The sequence below is a fragment of the Ovis canadensis genome, chromosome 20, assembly GCF_042477335.2.
Source record: "Ovis canadensis isolate MfBH-ARS-UI-01 breed Bighorn chromosome 20, ARS-UI_OviCan_v2, whole genome shotgun sequence".
Classification (NCBI taxonomy): Eukaryota; Metazoa; Chordata; class Mammalia; order Artiodactyla; family Bovidae; genus Ovis; species Ovis canadensis.
Window position 1 is genome coordinate 24,420,348 of NC_091264.1, and position 12,945 is coordinate 24,433,292.

Here is a 12,945-nt window from a genome sequence, read left to right on the forward strand (position 1 = left end):
TTGGAACCTGAAGCCAGGGTTCCCGCCTAGCTTCCTCCCACGGTCTTGGAGACCTAAGGAGACTGAGGTGGGGGTGGCACACAGGAGATCCCACTGGGACCAGGGCATGGCCGGGGACCCATAGATAGAGGTGGGCTTTTTCTGAGCCCTTGCTTTGCTCTTCTCCTCAGTGACGTGGGTTGGGCCTGAGTTTCAGGAGTCAGAGATTCAAAATGATAGCGCTCTCCAGTACGTTTCTCTCAGTTCTCTTGATTCTGAGATCCTCTCTTCTCTCTTCCACAGCAGAAGCCTTTTATCTCTCTAATGGGAGAATTCTAAGCCCCACCCCCCCCCACCAAGGATGGCCCACACCTCCCTCACAGTCCCTGTCAGGGCCTTGCACTTTTTAAGCTGATGTTTCCCCCACCCCCCCCCCCCACCCCCGGGCTCATCTCACTCTCCTGAGCTGCAGTTTAAACCTATTTTTCTCCTGCTCTAAATTCAGAAAATAGGGAGTATGGCCCAACTATATTCCCCCCAACTCCAACCTCTCAGCAAAGGTAAAGCTTCAGTCAAGAGGGAAGCAACAGAAGAAAGGCTCTGAGGTCCTTTAACTCTCTCACTTACTTTCTTATGTCCTTCCTTCCCCCCTGGATTCTTCTCCTTTTGCCCCTTCCCCTTGCTTAGACAGTATCTCCCCATTAGGAAAGTAAAATAACAACAGAACAGCCAGCTTATCTCTATCTGGAACTAAGAGGACTGGGGAGGAGCTGGAGGTAGCCAGGAAGGCGCTGGGGAATGATGGAGTAGGAGCTGTCTCCTCTGGGATCTGTCTTAAGATAGCTGAGCAGAGAGGAAGGGGAAGATGAATTGACGGTCGTCTCCCGGCTGTCTTAGGAATCACCAGGCTCACTCTCCTCAGGACTGTCCCACCGTGACCCCACCCGCCAACGAGAGAGTCAGGGGGAAAGAGGAGGAAACGCCTGTTGCCCCTTCTTGTTTGCTCCCTGGCAGTGAGAGCCACCCTTACTTAGCTTTCCCTCCCTGCACCCTCCCCTCTCCGCCTCCTCCACCCTCAGCACATTCCTGCCTGACAGCTCTGGCTTGTACCTGCCTCACCGCTGTCCACCTTGTTTCAATCAAGTAGGGGGCAGGGAAGTGGACTGCTTGGCTGCACTTGTGAGGGGCTGGGGGCTGGGAGTGATGGGAGGAAGGGGGCTGGGAGCCTCCACTTGATGCTCCTTCCGCAGCACAGGGAGGCAGCCAGGGCCTCCTCTTGGGCCTCTGTGCCCTTTCTCTGCCCTCTCCTCTGGGACTCCTCCACGCCAATAGCCAGGTGACCATCCCCCACCTCCCTCCTAAACAGAGACCTGTGCTGTCAACAATGGGGGCTGCGACAGCAAGTGCCACGATGCAGCGACAGGCGTCCACTGCAGCTGCCCCGTGGGCTTCATGCTGCAGCCAGACAGGAAGACCTGCAAAGGTAAGGGTTTTCAGAGGACAGGAGCGTAAAGATAAGAGATTGTGACCGGAGACAGGGTACCTCATTGTGGGACCTCCTCAACCCCCGCAAGTTATCCTGACTCTAAAGAACTGAGGCTGTGACGCAGGCTTGTCTCCTGTCCACCTTCCCCATCTCAGGCCAAGGGGCACAAAAGTCCAGCCAGTTCCTTAGTGTCCCTGCCCCGCTTTGTTTTGCTTCCTCTCGTTCCTAGTCTCCCTGCGGGTCTCTAACCCTCTTGGTTAATGAACATGCCCTTCACGTTTGTTCCTGAGTCTGGAAGGGTGTTTGCGCCCTGATTATGTATGCACAAGGTCACAGGTGTGTTCCTTCTTAGCCCACAGTCCCCAGACCTTCCCCGTGGAAAGGCTGTCCCCATCAGAGGGAGATTAGGGGAGCAGGTGGGAGCACTGACGTTAGAGTCTGGCTCCCTGGGTCCAGATTCCAGCTCGGTCTCTTATTAGCTCTGTGGTCCTGGGCTAGTTCTTTAGTGTCTCTGTGCCTCAGTTTCACCACAGTAAAGGTTCAGTGCCTCACAGAGATGCTACAAGGATTAAACGAGTTACATATAAACTACATGTAAAGTCTTAGAACAGTGCCTGGCAAATGGTAACAATGTGTTAGCTACTATTATGATAGAATTTCCCACACTGTCCATTCTATTTCCCTCTCCTTTTGATGAGCCCAGTTTAGGGGAAAGGCGCAACAAGGGAGGAAAACGGGAGGGTGGCCCTACTGAAAATACGATTCATCGGGTCTGTGTCCCTCGGTCGCAAGGTGGAGGGACTGGAGCAAGGCTGGGCATGCTCTTTGTGCCTCTTGGCCCAGCAGCTGGCAAACAGACCAGGGAGGAGGCTGGGGCCGGGCTAGGGTGGGGGTGTATGTGGTTGGGGCAGCAGGTCAGACAGCCAGAGTTGAGAAGTTTGCTGCTAGGAAGGACTGCTGACAGGTACGCTGAGAGTAAAGTGCAGGACTGCCCTCTCTGCCCCCTCCCCCAAGTCAGGGTGAGTAGCCTGGGTCCTGTCTGCCACCAGCTTGGGGAACTTGACCTCAGGAAGGAAGCCACTCACATACCCCCTCCTTCCCTTCCCTTCCCAGTGCTGAAAGCTGCCTCGGGCCTGAGTCTCTCCAGACCTCCCCAGTCCAGCCCCCTGCCTGGCCCCCGCCCTCCCCCAGCAGCTCCCCAGCCTTACTGGCTTTCCTGGAGGTCCTTTCGCCTGGCCTCTCTTCCAGCTCTTCCTCTCTGACGTGCTGCCCCTTTGGGTCTCCACCTCTTTGCCGCCCCCACCCCCAAAGGCTCTTACGACAGGCCGGGGTGGGGGAGAGTGAAGGGATAAATCCTGTCCACCAGCTTTTTTGGAGAGGGGCCATCAGTGGCAGAGTGAGGGGCAGAGACTAGCCCTGTAGGCCAGATGCCCACCTACTTCTAAGCCACTCCCTGAGGGTCTGACACTGGTTCCCATCTCTCTCGTTCTAAGAGGACTCTCAGACCCAAGAAATAAGGTGTTACTAATGGCCACAGATATCCTGAAGAGGGAAGAAACAGAATCCTGAAGAGCGAAGAAACAGAGATGGGAGAGAAAAAAAAGTCAGCAGAGGCAGACCCAGGGCCCTCCTTGATGTTCCCTGTCTCTGTGAGGGAGGGAGGGTCTTGTCTCCTCATTTGTCCCTAGCCTTCAGTATTACCTTTGGTTCTATTTTGTCCTGATCCCCAGACATAGATGAGTGCCGCTTGAACAACGGGGGCTGTGACCACATTTGCCGCAACACAGTGGGCAGCTTCGAATGCAGCTGCAAGAAGGGCTATAAGCTTCTCATCAACGAGAGGAACTGCCAGGGTGAGCAGACCTGGGCCAAGGGAAAAGCCTCTGGAGAGTTTCTAGAGTAGGAGAGCTTCAAAGAGGCCAGAGGGCCAGAGTATGAGAAGCTCAAAGGACACTGTGGGGAGTCTCCATAGGCAGTGTCATGCTGTGACCTAGCAAACATGCTCCTTCCTCTTGGCAAATCAGCCCTTCTGGGGCACGCGGCTCGACAAGGAGGGAGGAGGGGATTTCACCCCAGTTCACATCCTTGGCAGGATCTGACCAGCCTAACCACACATGGTGGCCCTAATCCACAGCACAGATCTCCAAGTTCCTGACTTCAAAGACTGCAAATGGAGGGGCTTAGGGGGGTAGGTAGGCATTGCTGAGTCACAGCTCTTAGGGCTGGGCCAGAGGTAGGAACTCTTCAGTTTGAGGGAGAAAGCCAAGGCCCCTCCCTGGGGCCCTTCACCTGAGTAGGAGTCACAGGGTCAAGTGGCCCCAAGACAGATGCAGTGGCTTGAAACCTTGCCCTTCCAGATATAGACGAGTGTTCCTTTGACCGGACCTGTGACCACATCTGTGTGAACACGCCAGGGAGCTTCCAGTGCCTCTGCCGTCATGGCTACCTCCTGTATGGCGTCACCCACTGTGGGGGTAAGCCGGCACCTCTGGCCCTCAGCCCCTCACCTCCTCGCCTTTCAGCTGAACACACCCCTGAGGGGGCTTGTGTCTGTGGGCGGTCCCCAGGTGCATGTGCCATGCCTACATCCATCATGAGGAAATGGGAGAAATGAAGACAGTGGAGACACTGGGGTATCAGGGAACAGCATCCTGTTTCCAAAACTTCTGTCTCCCATCCTCATCACTGTCCCTTGACTTTCATCCTTAGCCCCCAGATTACAACTCCTCTGCTAGGTAGGCATGGAAAGCTTTTAAAACTTTGTTAGCTTGGCCCCTTCTCAATCCTTCTTTGGACTGAGAACAGAGACCAGGGAAGAAGGTCCTAGGTTTGAACTCTTCTCAGACCCGGGAATCATCTTAGGGTACCTGGAACTCTAACCAAAGGCCCCCCACTCACCGCTCATGTCCTGGCTCCTGCTCCCCCCATTGTTTGTCTGTGTCTCCCGCCTCCTTCCCCTAGATGTGGATGAGTGCAGCATCAACCGGGGAGGCTGCCGCTTTGGCTGCGTCAACACTCCTGGCAGCTACCAGTGTACCTGCCCAGCAGGCCAGGGCCGGCTGCACTGGAACGGGAAAGACTGCACAGGTGGGTGGCGCCCTCTGCTGGCGGAAGCTTGCACTGCAGTTTCAGGGTAGGGGGTCCCTGGGGTCCTGGAAATTGTGGAGTTAGGGTATGAAGGAGTAGGGGATGGAGAATGTAGTCGTTTGAGACATGGGGTTCCCAGTAAATAACTCCTTCGTCCATTTCCATGTACAACTGCAATTCTGCATGTAGCTCATTCTCTTCCTCCAATTACACACCTGACTGACAGGCTAGAGCGGGTAGGGGAGGAAGAGCCTCTCTTCCTCAGGCTTCTCTCCTCTTCCTAGAGCCAGTGAAGTGTCAGAGTAGTCCTGGTGCCTCAAAAGCCATGCTCAGCTGCAACCGGTCTGGGAAGAAGGACACCTGTGCCCTGACCTGCCCGTCCCGGGCCCGGTTTTTGCCAGGTATGTAGAGGAGGTTGCTGGAGGGCTGGCAGGGAGGAAGCCTGGCTGTTTAGGCAGCTCCCCTGCTCCCCTTGGGTTCCTTCAGCCAGTGAGGGGCAGGGGGCATGTCAGAGCTGTGACAGCCCCCTTCTCTCAGAGTCTGAGAATGGCTTCACCGTGAGCTGTGGCATCCCCAGCCCCAGGGCTGCTCCAGCCCGAGCTAGCCATGCCGGGAACAGCACGAACTCCAACCACTGCCATGGTGAGCACCAGCCCAGACGCCTTGTCTCATGCTACTCCTGGCTTATTAACCCCAATTTCCCTTCCTTATTAATCCTCCTGGCCTTATTTTTTCCTGGATCCCCTTCTTTACTCTGTATTTGTCCAGCCCTGCTGCCTTGCTCCCTCTGCCCTTGATGTCTGATGCTCTTGGCTTTTGTAACCCCTCTCCTCCAGCCAAGACCCCGGGCCCAGCTTCCCAATACCCTCTATAGCCACCCCCACCCTCACGGGGCCCCCAGGCTGTGCTGAGCTTCTGCCATCCCTCTAGAGGCTGCAGTGCTGACGGTTAAACAGCGTGCTTCCTTCAAGATCAAAGACGCCAAGTGCCATTTGCACCTGCGAAACAAAGGCAAAGTGGAAGAGACCAGCAGGATCGCGGGGCCAGGTCTGGACTGGGGACCCCGATCCAGTGGGCTATCTGGCCGCCAAACCCTTCCCACCCCTCACCTCCTCAGCTTAGTGAGAGCTCCAAAACCCACTGACACCCTGAATTCTGGACAGAGCAGGGGAAGAAGTGGTTGCAGGCGCAGGGTCCAAGGAAGTCCTAGGATGTTCCCCACAAACTAATTTCTATACTAAACTAGAAGGACAGTCAAAGATCTGGTGAGATCTGTCTGGGTCGGGATGGAAAAATGAAAGCCAGGAGTGAGAACACTGTCTCCAGGGGGTACCCCTGAGGTTGACAAGGCCTCTTCCCTAGGTGGCACCCCCTGCTCTGACTGCCAGGTCACCTTCATCCACCTCAAATGTGACTCCTCTCGGAAGGGCAAGGGCCGACGGGCCCGGACCCCTCCAGGCAAGGAAGTCACTCGGCTCACTCTGGAACTGGAGGCAGAAGTCAGGGCCGAGGAGACCACAGGTGGGACTGGGGACACCGTTGGGAGGATGGAAAGGGGAGGGCAAAGGTGGGCAAACAGCAGTCTTGGCAGCAAAGGGAAAGGGCAGAGCCTGTCAAAGGGCGGAGCCTGTCAAAGGGCGGAGCCTGCCTAAAGCTAAGTTGAGGACCCAGTCCCTCTACCCAAGCCCCTCCTAGCTCCTCGCTTTGCTGCCTCGCCCTCCTGCTCACAACCACTCTTTCTCTTTCTTCTCCAACTCATAACACCATCCATCACCAGCTGGCTGTGGGCTGCCCTGCCTCCGACAGCGAATGGAACGGCGGCTAAAAGGATCCCTGAAGATGCTTAGAAAGTCCATCAACCAGGACCGCTTCCTACTGCGCCTGGCAGGCCTCGATTATGAGTTGGCCCACAAGCCAGGCCCAGTAGCTGGGGAGCGAGTTGAACCAGTGGAGGCCTGTAGGCCTGGGCAGCACCGCTCTGGGGCCAAGTGTGGTAAGGGAGCTTGCTGGGGAGCAGGGGAGTAGGGAAGGCTCAGCTCGGGTCTGGTTCAGAGCAGGACACTTTACATCTCTCAAGGTGTGAGGCAGCCAAGACCCTCCTGCCCATCATCTTCCCCTCCTTGGTCCCAGACTGAGCTCTAGAGGGCCATCATGTGGAGCTACCAACACTCCTGCACATGGCTTTGGCCCCTGAGCCTCCCCAGCAGGATTCTGTCTGATCCCAGACCAAGAGGTTCTCCTTGAATCTGGGGGAGAGGGAAGGGGAGCCCCAGACCTGGGTGGTGGGAAATAGGTGGGGGTGGGTGGCTAGCGCGGCCGACTCTCCCTCAGTCAGCTGCCCGCAGGGAACGTATTACCACGGCCAGACGGAGCAGTGTGTGCCATGCCCAGCGGGCACCTTCCAGGAGAGAGAAGGGCAGCTCTCCTGCGACCTTTGCCCTGGGAGTGATGCCCACGGGCCTCTCGGAGCCACCAACGTCACCACATGTGCAGGTGCCAGGGGAACAAACAATACAGAGTGGGGTAGGGTGGGCACTGGGACGCCCACAGCATGGGACTTCCCAAGGGCAGGCCCAGGTGCCAGGCCACTCTCCTCGTCAACATCCTATTTGTGTGTGCCTCTGTCCCGAGACTGGGGGACCCTGTGGGGATAACCAGGACCACCCCCATCAGAGTCGGGCCCTTGGCTCATTGCAGGTCAGTGCTCACCTGGCCAACACTCTGCAGATGGGTTCAAGCCCTGCCAGCCGTGCCCACGTGGCACCTATCAACCTGAAGCAGGAAGGACCCTGTGCTTCCCATGCGGTGGAGGCCTCACCACTAAGCATGAGGGAGCCATCTCCTTCCAAGACTGTGACACCAAAGGTGAGTGGGCTCCTTACCCTGGTAGGATCCCCGGCCCCAACTGCCTCCCAAACTCTCTCCAGATCCCCAGAGTAGACCCAAGTATGCTGCCCAACCATCTTCCCCAAACCACTAAAGGCCCAGCTGCATGACCAGCCCCACCATCCTACTCACACGACGCATCCTGGCCCTCCAGCAGTCCTAAGCCTGGGAACTGGGGAAAGAGTAACAGCTCCACTTAGCCCTCTGCTTTGCAAGTGGCGCCACCTCCCCTCAAAGCTGCAAACGAGTTTCTCTGCAGATGGCTGTGCTCAGTGCCCGAGAGAACAGGCTGACACTGTGACCAACCGCGCTGGCTAGTTTGTTTCCTCCTGGGCCTAAATTCTGGCGTGACTAGGGAAGGTTGGGACTCCAGAAGGAACTCTAGTGTCTTTTGTTTATTCTCTATGGTGAATGTGTCCCTGCCCCAGAATTCCTGCTGGCCTGCCATCTTAACCCCTGCTCCTCCCCCCTGCCTGCAGTCCAGTGCTCCCCTGGGCACTACTACAACACCAGCATCCACCGCTGCATCCGCTGTGCCATGGGCTCCTATCAGCCTGACTTCCGTCAGAATTTCTGCACCCGCTGTCCAGGAAACACAAGCACTGACTTTGATGGCTCCACCAGTGTGACCCAGTGCAAGAGTATGTGGCAGGCCAGGCTGTGGAAAATGGGGTGGGGAGGCCTGGGAGCAGTAGGCTTGGGAAGAAGTGGGAGGTGGGCAGGGTAGTGAACCAGCAAGGAGCAGAGCTGGGGGGCGTGGCTAGGCAGGCAGGTCCCACCCTCCCTCTCTCCCCAGCCCACCTACACTCAAGGCCTGTTGTTGGGCTGGGCCCTGAAGTGCCCTATCCCTGCAGGGGAAGGAGACAGGTAGGAGGGAGGTACGGACAGGTAAAGGGAGGCAAGATGGTACTAAAAGGGCAGGAAGGAAAGGGGAACCCAGAACTTGGAGGAGATGATGAACTCCATGTGTCTGACTTCCACTTCAGAACTCTTCAATTTCCCCAGCCTGTTCACCCACTGACTTCTCTTCTCTTTCTTGCTTTGCTCACCGGGCTTGGCTACAGATCGCCAGTGTGGTGGGGAGCTGGGTGAGTTCACTGGCTATATCGAGTCCCCCAACTACCCAGGCAACTACCCAGCTGGTGTGGAGTGCGTCTGGAACATCAACCCCCCACCCAAGCGCAAGATTCTTATCGTGGTACCCGAGATCTTCCTGCCATCTGAGGATGAGTGTGGGGACGTCCTCGTCATGAGAAAGAACTGTGGGTGGCTGCAGAGCCGGGCCAGGGAAGGGCAATCCATATCTGGTTGAGGGGGGAGAGAGAGAGAAAACTGGTGGTGGAAGAATTGGGGCAATGATGAGTAAGGCCTTGGAAGCAAAGGAAAATAGCAATGAATGCTACATGTCCAGTGGAGGGCAGAGTTAAGAAAGCCAGCTTTGGGAGTGGAATTCCAATAGTATTACATGTGTTACTTTCCTATTCTAGTATTTTTACAGCTCCATTCATTTAAATATTAAACTTTTCACACTGTGTGAGTGCCTGGGTGTCAAAGAACAGGCCCAGGGCCATGAGAAAGGATATGTGTATGGGTGTATGGAGGGGCTAGGGGAGCTGCGCGTATGAGGGAGGGCCTCTGTCAGCCTGAGTCCTCACTCTAGGACGACTTGGGGAGCTTGCCCGGCTTTCTCCTGACCTGCTGCTTACCTTCCCAGCCTCCCCATCCTCCATTACCACCTATGAGACCTGCCAGACCTACGAGCGCCCCATTGCCTTCACAGCCCGCTCCAGGAAGCTCTGGATCAACTTCAAGACAAGTGAAGCCAACAGCGCCCGTGGCTTCCAGATCCCCTATGTTACCTACGATGGTGAGCAAAGGCAGGAGAGCCAGGGAGGTGGGTGAGAAAGGGCAGGTTCCAGGGTCTCAAAGGGAGGAGGAAGAGTTCTCGCTCATCGGCCCCTCCCCTTCATGGACTTTGCAGAGGACTACGAGCAGCTGGTAGAAGACATTGTTCGAGATGGCCGGCTCTATGCATCTGAAAACCACCAGGAAATTTTAAAGGCGAGTGAATATTAACAATAATGACAGCCAGTGTTTAATGAGCATGTAACAATGGGCAGGCAATATGCTAAGTGCTTACTTGAATATTCCCTTTGATACACACAACAGGTCTATGGAGTAGGTACTTTTATCATTCCTAATAAAAAGCCTCTCATCTTTATGGAAGAGAAAGCTGAGGCACAGAGAATTAGAGAACGTGCCCCAGTGGTAAAGCTGGAATTGGAGCCCAAACCCATACTCTGGGTAAGAGAAAGGGAAGATGAAGAGATGAAATGTCCTCTGCCTCTTCCACCAATGAATATATAGAAAATGAGGTTTAGAAAGATGCTTTTGGGATTTCCCTGGCAGGGAGCTCTCTCTTCAGTTCCCAGAGAAAAACAGTGCTCCTGTACAGCGTTTCTCAGGGTTAATTCAGTATGCTGCTAAGTCACTGCAGTCGTGTCCGACTCTGTGCAACCCCAAAGACGGCAGCCCAGTAGGCTCCCCCATCCCTGGGATTCTCTAGGCAAGAACACTGGAGTGAGTTGCCATTTCCTTCTCCAATGCCTGAAAGTGAAAAGTGAAAGTGAAGTCACTCAGTTGTGCCCCACTCTTAGCGACTCCATGGACTGCAGCCTACCAGGCTCCGCCGTCCATGGGATTTTCCAGGCAAGAGTACTGGAGTGGGCTACCATTGCCTTCTCCAGTATAGACCTCTTTTAAAGGAAAAGAAACGTTTCCAACATTGAAGGGTGGTCTGGATACTCAGGTCCATGGATCCCAGTTTGAGAATGTCTTACTGAAGAAACTATAGTCCTAGTCACAGTATTATCCTTCATCAACTATCAATGCAAAAAACTGTTATTTTATGATAGATAAAATAAGTTTTTATTATTATCAGTGCTCGCTTCGGCAGCACATATACTAAAAAAATAAAAATAAAAAAATAATTTTTTATTATTATCAAAATGAGACACAATGACAAAAATCTCCTAGAACTGGCTGACTGCAAAGAATATCTCAGCAATGCTTCTCAAAAAATTTTAGGGCATCTGAATCCTTATTTCAAATGTGCTGTGAATTCCAATGCATAAAGTAGAGGTACCATTTTGATTAAAGTGGAGATGAGAGGCTGGAAGCTCCACCTCCTGTTTTAAAAAATCTCCTGATGCAATGTGAAGAACACTAGCCCAAAAGCCAGAAGAGCTGAGTCCTAATGCACAGTGCTTGGCACCCAGTAGGCTCTCCACACAGCATATTGCTGTTTCAGACAGGTGGTCAGGAAAGGCCTCTGAGAAGAGACCAGAATGAGGTAAAAGGCTACCTATTAGAAGATCAAGAGAGGCTCATTCCAAGCTCAGGAGCATAGGAGCCATACAGCATGTTCAAGAACCTTGAGGCCAGTGTGGCTCAGCAAAGCAAGGAAGAATCAAGGGGGGATACGGGAAAGACAACAGTGCACAGATCACATCCCATCGATGGGGCATACAAGGGATTTAGCTTTGCTGAGTCACAAAGAACCCAGAGAAGTGTTTAGAATAGAAAAAGGACAAGATCTAATTAAAAAACAAAAGCCATTCTGCTGCTGCTGGGGATAGGGAGGGAGAACAGTCTGTAGAAGGACAAAAGTAGGGGGAAGTATGGCGACCAGTTAGGAGGCCATTGCCAAATGAAATGATGGTCTTGGACAGGGTGGTAGCTATGGAGACAGTGAGAAGTGGTCGGACCTCGGATATATTTTAAAGGTAGAATCAATAGGTTTCGCTGTGGTTGTAAGAGAGAGGAGTCAAGGATGGCTCCAAAGACTGAGACTAAGCAATGGAAGGATGGAGCTGCCACTGACTTGAGTTGTAGAATTCTAAGGAGCAACAGATGGTGGGATGGGATCCATAGTTCACTTTTGGATATGCCTATTAGGCATCAAGAGGGGCTGCCGCTGGGTGGAGGCTGGTGGTCCTCTTTCCCACCACTGACATTGATGCTAATATTGCCACTTGCCAACCTCTGCAGGACAAGAAGCTCATTAAGGCCTTCTTCGAGGTGTTGGCCCACCCCCAGAACTACTTCAAGTACACAGAGAAGCACAAGGAAATGCTGCCAAAATCCTTCATCAAGCTGCTCCGCTCCAAAGTGTCCAGCTTCCTGAGGCCCTACAAATAGTGCCCCTAGGCCCAAGACCCAGGTTTTGAAGCCCCCAGACTCTTTAGCCTTCAGAGCCAGCAGCCCCCACCCTCAGATGAGGGACTCCTTCTGATCTCTCTTTTTGGAGAGGAAAAAAAGTCTCCATATAGACTAAGCGCTCTCCCCTTCTGTTCCTCTAGCTTCTTTTCCTTGTCTCCTTTGGCCTCGCTCTTTCTCTTTACTTTCTCACTTCCTACATGCTCCTGGAAAAGCCATTCAGTGCTGGCTCTGTTCTCCCGAGGGGTGGAGGGATGGTATCCCGCTCCCCTCCCTAGCCACACTGCCCATTTCACCAGCCCATATCCTCAGCCCTGTCATCTTGGAAGGGTGCTCAAGGCCCACAGAGGAAGTGGGTCTACTGGGGGAAGGGGAGGAGGGGCTTCTGCTGTTAGAGGTTGTGCCTTGCTAGTCAGGAGCCAAAATGTCCCCTGACTGTGCCCCCCCCCACCCCCCCACCCCCCCGCCAGGGATATTCTAACAGCCCAGGGTTCTGCCAAAGAAGCCTCTGACTTACAGGCTTAATGTCAGCACTCATCCTCTGGGACACCTGGTTTGAGCCCTGGACCGCCCAAACAGCCAACTTTCCTGTCTATGTGCAGCTCCTCTCCTTCTTGGCCCATGTCTGCCTGGGGTCCAATCCATGAGGGCTTACAAAAGGCCCACACTACTGGCTAGTGGACACCAACTGAATGAAGAAGAGCAGCAGGGATTACCATGTTGAATATGCAGCTGGTGCTCCCCAAGACAAAGATTCTCTCTGCAGGACAGAAACCAAGTTTTCTAGCATCGTCCAAAAAAGAAAACAAAAAGAAAATGTGTCCTTTAAAGGACTAGACTACAGAACAATTGGAAGCCAGCCTCAAACACTAATCCCTTTTCTTACTTGTCTTCCCTGGCCCAGCCATTCCCTTACTCCCACCTGAGTGCTCCCTGGGGGAGCCCCACTCCCCATGCTAAGTGTTGCCCTTAAAGAAACATGACTGCTGACCAAAAGCCAGTCTGGGCCTTGCCCCCAGAGTTGTCTTTCCCCTGCAGTCCTGGATGGCTTGTGGGCTCCACCAAAGAGGACCCTGCTCTGCAGCCAGCCCAGAGCCACCTACCTCTGGCCCCAGGCCATGGGCAGCAGGAGGAATGTGTGCACCTGGCGAGCCTTCTGCCCACCTTGTCCACATCTAATAAGTGCAATCATCTTGAGTCTGTCTATGTTGACTAGAGGGAGGGGTTTTTGTTTTCTGGTCTTGTTTTTTGTTTTTGTTTCTTTCTCCTCTATTAGAACAACCCTATTT

The 12,945-nt window shown here is 54.0% G+C and overlaps 1 protein-coding gene across 5 annotated transcripts in view; it reads left to right on the forward strand.

Moving 5' to 3' along the window:
* Nucleotides 1-12,473, forward strand: part of SCUBE3 (signal peptide, CUB domain and EGF like domain containing 3) — a 33,882-nt gene extending 21,409 nt beyond the window's left edge. For 2 of the 5 annotated variants that reach the window (XM_069564166.1, XM_069564168.1), the window contains 16 exons: nucleotides 1,346-1,462; nucleotides 3,196-3,318; nucleotides 3,823-3,939; nucleotides 4,427-4,552; nucleotides 4,837-4,953; nucleotides 5,090-5,194; nucleotides 5,483-5,599; nucleotides 5,915-6,073; nucleotides 6,330-6,545; nucleotides 6,884-7,045; nucleotides 7,250-7,417; nucleotides 7,918-8,079; nucleotides 8,503-8,700; nucleotides 9,153-9,305; nucleotides 9,420-9,499; nucleotides 11,489-12,473. In XM_069564166.1, coding sequence (XP_069420267.1) covers nucleotides 1,346-1,462; nucleotides 3,196-3,318; nucleotides 3,823-3,939; nucleotides 4,427-4,552; nucleotides 4,837-4,953; nucleotides 5,090-5,194; nucleotides 5,483-5,599; nucleotides 5,915-6,073; nucleotides 6,330-6,545; nucleotides 6,884-7,045; nucleotides 7,250-7,417; nucleotides 7,918-8,079; nucleotides 8,503-8,700; nucleotides 9,153-9,305; nucleotides 9,420-9,499; nucleotides 11,489-11,638 — 2,270 coding nt within the window. In that variant the 3' untranslated portion in view covers nucleotides 11,639-12,473. The remainder of the gene's footprint in view (nucleotides 1-1,345; nucleotides 1,463-3,195; nucleotides 3,319-3,822; nucleotides 3,940-4,426; nucleotides 4,553-4,836; nucleotides 4,954-5,089; nucleotides 5,195-5,482; nucleotides 5,600-5,914; nucleotides 6,074-6,329; nucleotides 6,546-6,883; nucleotides 7,046-7,249; nucleotides 7,418-7,917; nucleotides 8,080-8,502; nucleotides 8,701-9,152; nucleotides 9,306-9,419; nucleotides 9,500-11,488) is intronic. The other 3 variants (XM_069564169.1, XM_069564170.1, XM_069564171.1) reach the window with 3 other exon arrangements.
* The last annotated feature ends 472 nt before the right edge of the window (nucleotides 12,474-12,945 follow it).